The sequence below is a fragment of the Apteryx mantelli genome, chromosome 6 (genome assembly GCF_036417845.1).
Source record: "Apteryx mantelli isolate bAptMan1 chromosome 6, bAptMan1.hap1, whole genome shotgun sequence".
In the NCBI taxonomy this organism is placed as follows: domain Eukaryota; kingdom Metazoa; phylum Chordata; class Aves; order Apterygiformes; family Apterygidae; genus Apteryx; species Apteryx mantelli.
In genome coordinates, this window is record NC_089983.1 from 46,736,297 (window position 1) to 46,750,496 (window position 14,200).

Sequence of the window (14,200 nt, forward strand, 5' to 3'; positions counted from 1 at the left end):
GCAGCCCGCGCTCCGCGGCCCCTCTGCTCGTCGCCTCCGCGGGACGCGCAGCGGTGCGTGGCGGGACGGGGCAGCCCGGCCCAAGGGCTGCCGCTCGCTGCGCCGCTTCCCGCCCCTCCTCGCCCGCATCGCCCCGCTCCCCTCCTGCGCTCGCCGCGGAGCCGCCGGGCTCCCGAGCAACCTGCGCGACGAGCCGAGCCGCGCCGCGCCGCGCCCGGTCCCCGGCGGCTCCGCGGCGAGGCCGAGCTCGCCGCGCTCCTTTGTGCGGGGCTCCGCGCAGCCCGGCTTCCCCGCCAAAGCCCCGAAAAATATGCAAGGCTCGCACCGCCGCTGAGCAGCGGGACAAAGTTTAACTTCTCTGTTGGCAGCCGGAGAATAACTCCCAGGCAGAATTCGAGCAAAAGATCTGATTTGCTGAATTCTGCTCTTTGATTTGTATTTGTATGTTATTGCTACTGCTAAGGTTGTTGCCAGCCTCAATTAGATCACAAATGAGATCAGTTTAATTCAACTCCCAAACTGTGACCTGACCATGGTCTGAAAGTATTCAAAAACGCGTTTTAAGCCTTCCTTTGATTTCAAAAGGAATACTGCATGCTTGGTCATTCATACAAATAACATAAAACGTAATTATGGGATGATTTGGCAGATGACACTGCTGCCAAACGCCGCTCCATGCCAGACACTGCAATGCTGTGGCTGCTGTCCTGGTGTCTGAGTGCACAGCGCTGGGCTCTGGGTGATGCTGAGGTGGGCAAACCTATTTTGGGGAGGCAAATGCAGCGGCAACGAGTGCACCGCATTCAAACCCCCAGTTAGAAACTGCTGTATCACTTCGAAGGGAAGTGGATCCACACTATCAAATCACCAGGAGGCTGTGACAAAGGGAGCTTGCAGCTTGACACACGGGTAACAACATAGCAAACACCTTTAATTCTGTCATGTCTCATACCCTTTGCTTTCTCACACATTTGTGGCTGCTCTAACATTGACACCTACACTTAAAAAAAAGGGGGGAAAAAAAACCCTCGACAACAAAAATCCCTAAATGAAGCAATCTTATTCTAGCTAAAATAAAAAAGGAAAAAAAAAAGAAAAAAAAGGAACACCTGTAAAGTCACTCTTCTGCCCAGCAAAAATGACTAAGTTATTCACTCCTCCTTCTCGTAGCTCAGGACAGAGCGGTAAGTAGCCTTAGCAATAAAAAGTTCACTTTCGAGAAGCTGCAAACCTTAGAAAGCTTAGTTTTGCTCTGAAAGAGAAAAAAAAAAAAAAAAAAAAGGGGAACCCAGTGAACGGGAACCCACTCGTACAGGTCTGCAGCTATAACTTCCTTTCCGTGCGGGTGCTCGGGCCGGACTCCCGAGCTGCCCTTCATCCCCCAGGCCTCTCCGCCAGCCTCCCTGCGGCGTTGCGCTACCTGCCGGGGCGCCGCACGTCTGCGCGCCCCCACGCACCCGCCAAACCCCTCGCTGCTGGGGCCCTGCCTCGCAGGGGTTCCCCGCTGCTTTTCCCAGCCACTACCTGAGCCAGGCGGACACCCAGAAGACGCGAGCACAGCTCGGGCAGAGGCCAGGCCCAGGCCCAGCTCCTCGGTACCCAAGCGAGGCCCTTGGGGACGGCGCCTCTCCGGGGAGCGCAACCCCCGGAGCACGCAAGGAGTTAAACCGTTTTCTAGCATTACTGGGTAGGTTAATATCACAGCTGCTTGGTAAAGCATTATCCAGCACCTCACTTAACAAAAGCCTGCTTTTGCAAACAGACTCCTACTTTTCCCCAAGTGTCCAAAGGTGTTTACTGAAGTAAATCTGCCTAAATCCTCCCTTGCTTGGGTCATGGGGGTGGTTAGGAGGGTGGAAGGTGTAGAGATAATCTCTTTTTGTAAATTCTGCAAATCTTCTGGGAAAAAATCAGGAATCTGTGTCACATGCTTCTGTTCAACTGGTAACATCTCGGTTAGCGTGCTCCTTAGGAGTGAGATCTGCCATAGCAGCGACAGGGAAATAAGACATCCCTCCCGCTCCGCATTGTTCAGACTGTTCTTCTCCCTCAAAGTTGCTTTAGCACATTTAATCTATTTGCTGATGGGGGGAAAAAAAAACCTGTTAGGATCTTAAAAGTGCTTTCTGAAAAATGACAGTTTGGTCGGCAGGAGATAGTGTAGCTGAAAACTTGTCACTTAAGATTTCTGCACTCCCCTGGTTAGCCCAATCCCAGCAACTGCATATTACTTTTTACATGTTGCAAATAGAGGCAAAACAACACAGGAAATTTTGACAGCTCTGCCTGAAAGGGCTTAAATACTTCTCAGTAAGCAGGATCCGGTTATAAATAAACCTTGCCTTGGTGAGAAAAAGTGGATACGACCGAAGACCTCGACATTTTTTTTTAAAAAAACTGTCTTATTGAAAACACAGAAGAGCAAACAAACAGACAAACCGGGGAGGTATTGGGGGGGGGGGGGAGGAAAATGCGCATGAATGTGACTACTAAAAAAAAAAACCAAAACAAAAAAACCAACAGGAGGGAGCCGGGCTGCAGCAACTTGCCCAAATCTCGCCGCTGCCCGGGGGGCGTTTGCGGGTGCCGGTGCTGGAGGGGGGGGGGGGGAGGCTTTGGCCGGGCTGCTGCTTCTCGCCGGCGGGTCGGGTCGCGCCGCTTCGGGGGCCCGGGCGCCCCCAGGGCAGGAGCAAAGCGCGGCGGCGGCGAAAGGGCGATTCGCGAGCGCTGCGCGGCAGCGGGCGGCCCCGACTCCCCCCCCCCCCCCCGCCCGCCCCTGCTCCCCAAGGTCACGGCGAGTAAACAATAATGGTAATTAAAGGGAGAGAATAGGCAGCAGTCAAGAGCGGGGAGCGCACACACCTGACCCTAACTCCCGCAGCCTGCTCCGAGGAGAATTTGATCCCTCTCTGACACTTTCTACCTCAAGTGTTAGCGCGAGTGGCCATGAATAGTACAGGCATGCCATCTTGTAACACTATCTGCTGTCAGAAGAGCCAAGGCTGGGTAGAGCAGCAGCTATATAAGGCTTGTAACTAGGGGAAGCCCAACAAACAGCTACAAACACCTAAGTTATTTTACTCAGCCTCCACCCTTCTGCTTTTTTCCCCCCTTCTTCTCACTCTCTCTCCCTCTCCTCTCTCTCTCTCTCTTTTTTTTTCCCCCTCTTTTCATCTTGGCTTTCTGTTGCAGAATGCAAATGTAGCCTGCCGGCGGTGAATGGGCTGAATTGTGATTAAGAAGAAGAAGAGCTCCTTTCTTTGTTCTCCCCTCAGGGGATGTTTACTGGGAGAGACACAGCGGATCAGATATGAAAGGCATTCAGGTCAGCATTGATGTGAGCGAAAGTGAAATCATACCTAAGGCATTCAAAAGACCGCCGTGTCAGGGGTTCAGCTAACGGTGCATCTACTGTGTGTGTCTTCCCTGTTAGGCACACACACACACACACACGCACGCACACACCAAATCTTCCACAAACAGGCTTGCTTTCTTTCTTCCTTCCTTTCTTTCTCTCTTTCTTTCTTTCTTTATTACAACAAAAATTAGAGAGAGGAGGAGAAAAAAATAAATAAATAAGAAAAAAAGTTTTCCCCTCGCTTTACCTCCCAAGCAGACGCCACGGGAGTTAGTGCTCTTTTCCCTTATGGACCATGGACGGAACAGGTCAACTTGTATTAATTGGAGCTCTTGGGATCATCCTCGTTTTTAGGGGAAAATGGTCTTGTCTGAAATGCGAACCGTTATTTCTGGGTGAACCTCTATATACTATATATACATTATATATATGTGCACACAGACACTCTCTTTACACACCCATAGGTGTATACACACGTATGTGCAGGCATACACGCACACATGTATAACTTTCAATAAGCTGTGACGCTTATTTATTCAAATATGAAACATATGCAGTCATTTCTCGCCTTCCTCAGAAGCAACTTCAATGATAAAGCGGAGCGTGACATAGAAAACCAGTCCAGCACACCTTAAAAAGTAATCTTTTATTGACTTTGGAACTCCTAGGAGCACTTTGCTGAGAGCTCGCAGCGTAAGAGGACGGTAACCGCAGACGTAAGAAGTTGATACACAGCTATTTAAGTTAAACCGCTTCAAGGAAAAGTCTAGTCATTGTCATGGTTTTTTTTTTTTCATTAAAAATGCTTGATGAAGAAATATCTGGATCTTACTTTTTTTAAGTTTATACTTCCCACAGCCTAAATAGTCTCTCAATAGACTTTCCAAGTGGTTAGCTGACGCTGTTGGCATAAACAGAGATATGTAAATATGTAGAAAAAAAATCACAAATTACAGTTAGGCATACAAAGAGTTAGGAGGCGGCTGCATTTACAGAGGCTGAACTGAACATGAAAACCACAAATCATTTAAAAAAAAAAAAGACTAAAAAATTAAGAGACGGGACGCGATTTAGTGTTCAGCAACCACCCCCTCTATTCTGAATTTGTTTACACCTTCAGAACCTTAGTTAAAATATACTGTTTGCCTAATGCTCACATCTGCTTTAATGGTGACGTTTAATTCTGAAATATTTTCAACTAGTGTTTCTGCCTCACAGATTTCTCTCCTTTTTCTCCCTACTCTAAAAAGACAACTAAAGAGCAATCAAAAAGGTGTCTGACTTGGCCATTCAGACAATTGCACCCTTGTGGGAATGCTGGAATGAATGGTACAGTGGACACCCCAGCACTATTGACGTTATAAACATGTAAATGAAACACATTAGGGCAGACAATCAATTGTCTGTGAGCACTGCAAACCTGCACTCCCTTTCTGTGTGACAGGCACAAAATAGTGTCTACCTTGGGAAGCCAGGGGCTTGGAGAAAAAAGGACAAAGAGTTTTCTTTCACAGAGGGGAAAATGCACCTTAAAAGCACTGGGATAATGCAGATGCCAAAAACTGTTGTGAGGCGAAGAATTTCCTATTTCTTGGAGTGAATGTGGTGCTGCTGTAAAAGAATCAACACCCTTCTTTCCCCTCTAAAGGGAGCCACACATTTTTCTTAGGGCATATTAGCAGCCTGTCCTGATAGCTTGCATCTCTCTCTTCCACGTATTTTCCCTACCTTGGGCAGTGGGCTATGGATAATTATTAGTAATTAGCTTGTAATTGTTTCCTTATTTTTTTTTCTTTTTAAAATATTGCCTTCGCAGGCTTCAAATGTATTTTCTTACAGCAATTAGAAATCCCCCCAAAGTTTCCTTGCGAAGCATGGGCAACAAGCAGAAGCCAGGAAGCAGAACCTCCTCACGAATGGCAAACAGTAAATCAGCCACTAATCTCCAAATTCACTGCTTTCCTCCAAAACTCCGAATCAAATGAACAGATCAGCCTTGACACCGCAAACAGCCTCCTCTGCTCCATGTCAAAGCTCACGCTAGACACGAATCTGAGCGGAGAAATGTCACTGGGTATTCATTACGTCCCGGCCACTCGCATTTACCACATTAATTTTTAATACCTATCTCCAGGTGCTGCCCTGGAAGCAGGGCATTCGTCTCCCAGGGAAGCAAGCAATCCCTGGGAGCAATCTGCCCGCAACGGATTCGCGCCCCTGCCCGGCCGCCGGGGCCCGGGGGCGCCGCCGGGGCCCGCTCTGCCTCGGGCCACCTCGGTTTCACCCACAGCAGCCCCCTCGCTCGCACGCACCGCGCACGCCGGCCGCCTCCAAACTTCCCCGGGCGGGGAGCACCAGCCTCCCTTCCCACTCGCTGGAGACAGCAGGCAGGCTGGGTTGCTTTGGGGTTTGTTTGGGTTTTTGTTGTTGTTGTTGTTGTTGTTGTTTTTCCCCCCTCTGTTTGCAGGGAAGGAGGTTTTTCCCCCTGCCCCAGCATCCCCGCCAGGCGGGTGGGTGGGTGGGTGGGTGTCTTCCCTTTTTTTTTTTTTTTTTTTTTTTTTTGGTGAGCGCCCTGAGCAAGGAGAATCGCGCTGCTCGTTGGGTCTGTATCCCCCCTCGGATCAGAGCCCTCAAAGCATTGAACTTTCTCCCTTTTCTTTACAACTGGAAGCGAGATGGCAAAGGAATCAAAGCGAGCTGTTTACTGAAACTTTGGAGTAAATTAGCTCCAACTTTCCCCCCTCCCCCGCTTGCCCTCCTTCCTGGGGGGGTTAATTTCTTTTTTTTTTTTTTAATTTCTTTTTTTTTTTTAATTTTTTTGGAGGAGCAGGAGGGAGGCAGCCGCTCTCCCACCGCGTGGCAGGGCAGGGAGCAGCGGGGCCGCGCCGCTCCGCGTCCTCCCGCGCCCGCGCAGCCCCCGCCTCGGCGGGGCGCCCGTGCAGCGCGGGGCGGCCGGGGGGGGGGAGGGGGGGCTCGCTGCCCTCTTCCTCCTCCTCCTCCTCCTCCGGCTCTGCCGCCACTTCTCCTGCAGTGAAAGTGTTACGGCGTGAGTCAGGCGGCCGGGGATCATCTGACCGAACTGAACTTCCCCGCATTCCTGGGCTGCCGGCTCCGCGGCTGCCCCCGGCTCCTGCCCCCTCTTTTTAGGGTCTTCCCTCTCCCCTGCCTCCCCCCCACCACAAACCCCCCCCCACCACCACCACCACCACGAGTATTTATTTTCCTGCCGCCCCCCTGCTCCCCCAGCGCCTCTGCGCGCTGCTGCCTCCTCCCGTTATGCGCGACCCCCCCCCCCCCCCCCAGCTTTCCGCCCTTCCAGCCTCGCCGGCTCGGCCGCGCTTCGGCCGGGCCTAATCCCGGCTCGCGAGCAGCCTGCACGCACACGCGCACGCAGCGCGGGGAGCGCGCTCGGGGGCATCCGCGCTTGGATCACCCTGTTCTCTTCCCTCCTGTAATTCGTGTTTGAGTACACTCACGCTACTCCAGTTTCCGTGATGACCATCTATGTTGGTTTTTTTTTTTTCTTTCCCGTGGCTTTCTAATTTTATTTTGATTCTGTCGCGTTTCTAAGGAATTTCTCTATGATTTCGATAAGCATCACCGTTTTTAGTGTTATCAGCAAAGACACAAGCTCAGAAGTGACATCTTTTCCACGAATCCAGGAAAGAAGAAAAATCCACTCAGTCCAGATAAATCCTGGGCAATTCCCAAAGGGAAAGGCATTGGATACGTGCTCGTCGAGAAAGAGAAAATGAAAAGAAAAAAAAAAACCCACATACACACAACCCACCCTCGTCTACCTGCTTCTCAGGACCAGGACATTTCTGACTCAGAAATGAATGAAAGAAACAAATTATGGAACACAAAGAGGAAAGAGTGGACAGACAGAAAGTCGAGATTTTTTTTTTTCTCTCTCTTGGCCAGAGCAAGACACTGAAGGGAGAAGTTAGACCTTCGTGTAACCAGTGCCCACACTTGCAATGAAGTTTGCAGGATCTTTAAGCGGTTACCTTAAAAATCGCAATTAAACTTTCGACTCCCAAGTGTCCTGGCTTCCCAAGTTATTGCAGTGCCGTGAAAACACACTTTCAACGGAGCAACAGAATCTCTGTCATCCCGGTCCATATGTGTTTCCTGGGACTCGTGTGCAATAACAGGGTGCTCGAACTACAGTCATGATGTCCTACACGAACAGAGGCATCCAGCTTTTTATTTCTGTTTTGCGGATCAAATTATGTTGAGAAAATATTACACACAGAGACGCATCCCTCACCACAGAACATGCGAAGGGTTTAACACGCTAAACTAATAATCTTGCATTAAAAAAGCCAAGGAGGCTAAAGGAGAAGAATAAAAACCCCCTCAAACACTCAGAATATTCTTTACTGCAAAAGAGCACTTCTGGATGCGTTGCTTTAAATCTCATTCTCTTTTTCTCTCAAAAATGACTGTTTAACATAAGAAAAAAGGCTACTTGACACAAAGCTTTTGTTATCCAGTTGATCAGCAACGTGCTTTAGATACTTGTAAGGGGAAAAAAGCCCCACAACAGACATTGATTTTAGAAAATCAATAACCAACATTTAATAAAAAGAACAGAGGAAACACAAGAGAGGAGAGGGAAACATTACGTGTAATTTTAATGTCTACTAAATTACCCAGAGATGAGGGGAAGGGGAGGTCTCCTCTGTGAGGACCACCTTAAATAATGACAGACACAAGAGTAAAGGGTGGTGGTGGAGGGGGAGAGACTTTAAAAAAAGATAACAAGGAACGGATCCTTGGGAAGCTGCTCGGAATATATTATTTTAGTTGGGTTTTTTTGTAATACTAAGCCAAGCAAATAGATCAAAGACAACACAAAGGGAAAAGCCAGTGTAACATAACGAACAGTTTCTGACTAAAATTCCTCTATCACTCCCCCATATGGCTCGACGCCTCCACCACAACAAGAAAAAGACACACACACACACACACACGCACACACACACACACTCACACTCACAACCTAGAGAGCGAGGGAAGGGGAGGGGGGGGGAAGGATCATTTGTTTCTAATCAACATTCTCTTGTCTTTGTTTTTTTGTTGTTGTTGTTATTGTTCCCCCCCCCATCTCCTCTTTCCACCCCCACCTCCACCTCGCCACTTAAATTAAGTAGCCGAGCTATAAGCAAAACGCGCTGAGGTTCACGCAAATATCTTCCTTCCTGCCGCTTCTCGGGAGGAAAGTTGTGGAAAGTGGGGCCGCGCTGGCGAGGCGAGGGGCTGCGCGCGGGGGCCGAGCCCGGCGCCCGCGGAGCCGCGCAGGGGCCGCGCAGGGGCCGCGCAGCAGCCGCGCAGGGGCCCGGAGAGGCGGCGCGGCGGCTGCCAGCGCCCGGCTCGCCCCGCGCCCCGCCGCGCCCCGCAGCCCGCGCAGCGCGGTGCGCACGGCGGCCGCGGCCGGCCGGGCACCCGGCTCATTAGCGTTATTAATTATTAGGGAGGAGGAAGTTTCGTTTTCGAGCGGCTAACAATAAAAAAAGCGAGAGGGGCGAACTCCCGGCCAGCGCGCCGCCGGTTCTCACGCTGCCGCGGGGGTTTCTTTCTTTCTTTCTTTTTTCTTTCCCTTTTTCTTTCTTTCTTTCTTTTTTTTTTTTTCCCCCTTTCCCAGGGCCGGCGGCGGCGGCGGCCCCGCCGCCCTCCCCGCTCCGCTCCGCGCCGCTCCGCGCCTCTCCGCGCCCCGCCGGGAAGCGGCGAGCCGCCGCCCCGCCGCGCCGCTCCGCGCTCCGCGCAACAAACTTTGCGGCGGCGGCCGTGGCCGGGGCGGCGGCGGAGGCAGCGCGCCCCCCGCGCCCGCGCAGCCGCTGCGCGCCGGGCAGCGCCGGGCAGCGCCGGGCAGCGCGGAGCCCCGCGGCCGCCGGCCCGGGCGGGCGCCGCTGCCGCCGCTGCCGCCGCCGCTGCCGCCGCCGCTGCCGCCCCGGCGCCGCGCTGCGCTGCCGGCGGGGCTGCCCCGCGGAAAAGTTTGGTGCGGGGGTCGCTTACCGTGCTTCCTGCGCGGGTTGGCTTGCTTTCGCCTCTTACACCTGGGGCCATCCGCCATGATCTGCTGCTTCATTGATAAGAGTGGATCAGATGGCAGTTCGCATGGGCTCGGCTCCCTGCTTCAGCAGCACGCAGGCTCTATGTAACGACCAAGCACAGCGACACCGGGGGCATTGGTATATCCCATTTAAACGCAGGGCGCCAACGCGGAGCCGGGCTTTCACCCCCAAAAGCACCCATCCACGCGCGCGGCCGGCCGGGCCCTGCCGGGGGAGGTGGGACAGCGGCGAGACGGGCGCTTCCCCCCCCGCGCTCTTCCCCGCCGGGCGCGTTGCTTGTGCGCTGGGTTATTTATTTATTTTCGGGCTCGCTCGCTCGCTCGCTCTGTGTGTGCGTGTGTGTGTGTGTGTGTGTGTGTGTGTGTGTATTGCACCAGCAAAGGAGATCAGAGAGAGACAAGAATTACATCTCAAATGACTCATAACTCATGACCGTATGAGGGAATGCACAGCTTTTACAGTAGTGCTGCTTGACTCAATGCTAGGCGGACCATTTCCTCCTAAAAGTACTTTAATTTGACATTATAACTTGTTTTCACATGAAATGCTATCATTCCCTCGTTCTGCTGCTGCCGCTGGCTTGCTTTTTGGTTTTTTTTCCCTTCTTCTTCTTCTTTTTTCTTTTTTTTTCTTTCTTTCTTTTTTTTTTCTTTTCTCTTTTTTTTTTTTTTTTTACGTTTTCAAAGTGCACTCGAGCAAAGTGATAAGAGCAGAGGGAAACATGGCTCTCCCCTGCCCTTTTGGGGTAAAGCGCAGCGCGGAGCCCTCCCCCTCCCCCCGCTACCAGCGAGGACTGTAATTATAAACCTCTGTCACCTTTTTAGTCAGTTTGACAATATTCAGGGTTTCCCCTGCCCCTTAGTTAAACAAAGCTTCAGAGTGTCATTTTTTTTTCCCAGAAAAGAAACAGAAATCAAAACTACTCCTGTCAGAGTTTTCAGGCTTTCAGTGGGTTTTTTTTTTTAACTTGTAAACTTTTGGACCTACTGTATGTCTGTCTGTATGTGCAGCTTCACAGGAGGCTCTATCTGTCAAAACGAGAGGGGAAGAGCACTGGGCTTGCTTGCGAGAACGCTCCTGAAACTAAGTCCATCTTGAGGAAGATGCTGTAGCTTTAAAGATGCTTTGACTTGAGGATTAGTTTAAACAGGGGGCTATAAAAGATGTAACAGATGCAAACTGTAAAACAAGGGCAATTAACCCTTGCTCTTCTGAACAGAAACCCTCCTGTCCTCCCCATCTATTGTCCTCTCCTGCACTGCAAGTTTTGCACAAAATGTCAAAAATGATTACCTGCCTCAACATTTTTTTGCAGCAAAGTGTTTTGTTTTGTTTTGTTTTGTTTTTAATCCTGTCCTCTGACTTTGTTAGAGCTTTACAGCAGGACTGAGCAGTTAAGTGTGTTGCTCCTAGGTCTTTTATTTTGTCTGAACTCTCTCTCTCTCTCTTTTTTTTTTTCCCCAGACGTTTATGATTATAAAACCTGCTTGTCTGAAAAAAATTCTCTGAGCAGGTAAGTAGAGAGGGATATTCAGAGAGTGTGGTCGGGGGCAGCATGTTTACTCACACACTCCTGCTCATGAATCCGCCTAGGCAGAGTGAGTTGATATGGATGTGTGTGGCTGAGGAAGGAAGAGATTGAGAAATGTCCTGCAAACTTTATTATTTGCTAGTTATTTCTGATTCTGGAGTGTGCAGTGTCTGCATCATCATTACAGATCTAACAGCAGCTGTATCAAAGTGGGGAGGGTATAAACTGAGAAAAGCCCGCACTGTGAGCTTTCCTCGGCGATTGGCGTACTAATGCAAAGCGACCAAGGGTGAATTGTTTTAAATGCATTTCAGTATCTTCCCTGCTCTTTAGCATGCCAGAAAAAAAAGTTGTCAATAATTTTAAACCTGCAGACCTCGAGAACACTTTTCTTCCCAGACGACTAGCTATCCTTTTATTTATTTTATTTTATTTTTATTTTATTTTTTTTTTGCTTTTTGGTAAACGACTTTTAAGTTCCAGTCAGTACTTTCACTTCTTGCTTTAGGATCCCAGAAGCTAAGGTGTTACTTCACCCAGCTTCACAAAATAAAATAAAGAAATGAAACTAACTAAACAGACAAAACAGCAAACTTTCAGTTTGGGGAAATACACATCCTCGCCGGGAGCCCTGGCACAGCCCGGGCTCGCCGGAGCCGGCCGCGCTGCCTTTGCAGGCGCAGGACGTGCAGAGCATTAACAGGTACACGCAAACTTTCGGAGGCTGATATGCGAATCTCCAAATAAAAGAGCAGGGAAGTGGGTGGGGGGATTCCCCCCCCCCCCCCCCAGGAAGGAGAACTCCTTTCCTCGCATTAAAACTTTTGCTGCCAGAGGCACCGCTCGCACCTGGCCGCGCAGGTAGCGGCGAGGTGTGGGCGGCGGTGGCAGGGCTCGCCGTGCCCCGCACCCGCGCTCCCCGCCCGGCACCGGCGCCCGAGCGGCCGGGGGGTTCCCCGGAAAAAAAAAGGAGCTTTTCACCCCAACTATAAACAAGCTCGGGAGAGGGGAAGGGAGGGAAGGGAAAAAAAAAAAAAAAAAAAAAAAGCTAACCCGCCGAAAATAAAATAATTTCGAAATTAAATAAGCCCACTGCAGCGCGAGGTGGTGTGAGGGAAAAGCAGGGGGGGTGGAAAAAAGGAAGGAAAATGGAATTAAATTCCGAACCTACCTGCGAAGTCTTGTTTGTAGTTTTGGCCAGAAATGGTGAGAAGAAAAAGCATGAAGAAGCCGCGAAGTGGAGGAGAAAAGGTGAAGGGAGATGCAGCTCCTGGAGAAATTGTAAAAAAAGCCTTGCAAAGAGTTGTCGGAAGGACCGTTATTCCTGCTGGGCAGGTTAGGACTGATCTCTTTCTGCCACTCCAGGAAACACAAACCTGGGGACGGACTGACGTGTTACGCCTCTTCTAATGACATTTTTTTCTTTTTCTTTTCTGTAGGAGCGAGAGGAGAGACCCTGAAACACACGCCACCTATCTTTGTGGGGAGGGATAATTGAAGAGCACCAAACGTGAGCATCATGTGGAAACGTGATCGCCAAGTTTCTCTCTGGGAAAGGATCTGGGATAGATTATACCTTGAAGTCTCCGCGAACGCTTTAGCGGGAGAAATGCGATTCCGCCGCCTCCCGCCCGCCCCCCGCCCCGCGCCCGCCCCCCGCGCCGCTCCGCGCCGCTCCGCGCCCTGCCGCGCACCGCCCCGCGGAAACTCACCGCCGCCCGGCCCTGGGCCGCGCCGCAGCCCCTGCCCCCCAGGTAGATCCCCGGCCCCCCCCCCCCCCCGCCCCGCGCTGCACCTCCCGCACCGGGGCTGCACCCCCTGCCCCCCCCCCACCGGGTGCATCCCCAGGTGCACCCCCGGGGTGCATCCCCCCCCCCCCGTGCACCCTCTCCTGCCCCCCCGGAGTGCATCCTCTGCCCCCCCGGGGTGCATCCTCTGCTCCCCCGGCTGCACCCCCTGCCTCCGGGCTGCCCCCCCTGCACCCCCGGGGTGTATCTCCTGCACCCCCAGCTGCACCCCCTGCACCCCCGGGGTGTATCCTCTGCCCCCCCGGCTGCCCCCCCTCCCCCGCTTGTATCCCCTGCTCCCCCCCCCCCGGGTTGCATCCACCCCCTGCCCCCGAGGCGGGCTCCGCCCCCCCCCCCCGGAGCCCGACCCCTGCCGGCTCCCCCCTTCCTTGCCCCCCCCCCCCCGCCCCGCCGCCCCCCCGGGCAGCATCGTGGCCCCGGCCGCCGGCGGCGCCCCCGGGCGGCATCGCCTGCCCGGCCCCGCGGGACCCCCCGGGACCCCCCCCCGGGACCCCCCCCCGGGACCCCCCCGGGACCCCGGGCCGCATCCTGCGCGCGGCGCCCGCCGCCGGCCGAGACCCTGCCCCGCCGGGGGGGGGGGAACTTACCCTAACGCGGTGCCCGGGAGCTAAACTCTGCCCGGGCACCGCGCACCGGCTCCCGAGCCTTTGGGTGCTTTGGTACGCTTATTAGTATTACTGTTATTATCCCTGCGTGTTTCTTTGGGGGCATTTTTTTTTCTTTCATTTCAGCACTCATCCAGGTTATTTGAATAGTCAGCTAAATCTGATGGGAAAAAAAAAAAAAAGGAAGAAGAAAACGTGCTGAGATCTTACAGTCTATCTGTTTTGTTCACAGATATGGATCAGGGGTGAGATGGGCTCTCTTCCTGCCTCTCTCCGCTCCTTGGGAAGCGGCTAGACAGGCAAAGAGACAAGAGCGGACAAGCAGGCGAGTGGTACTGAACTTCGGGGAGGTTACAAGTTTTTCACCTTTTTAAAGTATTAAAATTAAAATAAAATTGCATATTAGAACAAAACTCAGACTCCACCTTTGCACTGAAGGGATTGGTTATGCAAATATGGAAGGGGTTTCCTGGCAAATACAGCTTTCTACTGTATGGTTAATTAAATCATCACTCAAAAGCCTTCCAATGTGACGCTTCTGTCGTAATCCAATCAGGTTACGTAGGTCCTAAACAAGAAAGATATTTTCCACATCTGGAAGTCAGCAATTTAGCAAGTACTGCACATTATTAACCAATTCAGAGCCCACTTCCCAGGGGGATTTTTTTTTTTTTTTTTTGAAGTTTAAGTGTTCTTAACCAATGCTCTGCTGTTTTGTTAATCAAAAAGCTGGTTTACACTGCACGTAATTGAGAACTAATATAGAAGTAAGTAAAGGCAGCCAAAGCTGGAGATGCTGAGCGCAGGCGTTTATCCGA

At 51.8% G+C, this 14,200-nt stretch overlaps 1 protein-coding gene and 1 long non-coding RNA gene across 6 annotated transcripts in view; one reads left to right on the forward strand and one right to left on the reverse strand.

The window, feature by feature from the left end:
* ZEB2 (zinc finger E-box binding homeobox 2) overlaps positions 1-12,197 on the reverse strand; it is a 128,805-nt gene extending 116,608 nt beyond the window's left edge. For 2 of the 3 annotated variants that reach the window (XM_013959677.2, XM_013959680.2), the window contains exon 1: positions 9,380-9,455. In XM_013959677.2, the coding sequence (XP_013815131.1) occupies positions 9,380-9,452 (73 nt within the window). In that variant the 5' untranslated portion in view covers positions 9,453-9,455. Of the gene's footprint in view, positions 1-9,379; positions 9,456-12,140 lie in introns of those variants that run through there. The other variant, XM_013959678.2, reaches the window with a different exon arrangement.
* LOC136992356 (uncharacterized) lies at positions 9,500-13,784 on the forward strand. 3 transcript variants are annotated; one of them, XR_010884612.1, is made up of 5 exons: positions 9,500-9,555; positions 10,903-10,951; positions 12,161-12,304; positions 12,409-12,479; positions 13,615-13,784. It is a non-coding gene; the product is annotated as an uncharacterized lncRNA (long non-coding RNA). The 3 variants fall into 3 exon arrangements; XR_010884610.1 differs by lacking the exon at positions 9,500-9,555 and having other exon boundaries at positions 10,109-11,672; XR_010884611.1 differs by lacking the exon at positions 9,500-9,555 and having other exon boundaries at positions 10,109-10,951.
* Positions 13,785-14,200: the final 416 nt, after the last annotated feature.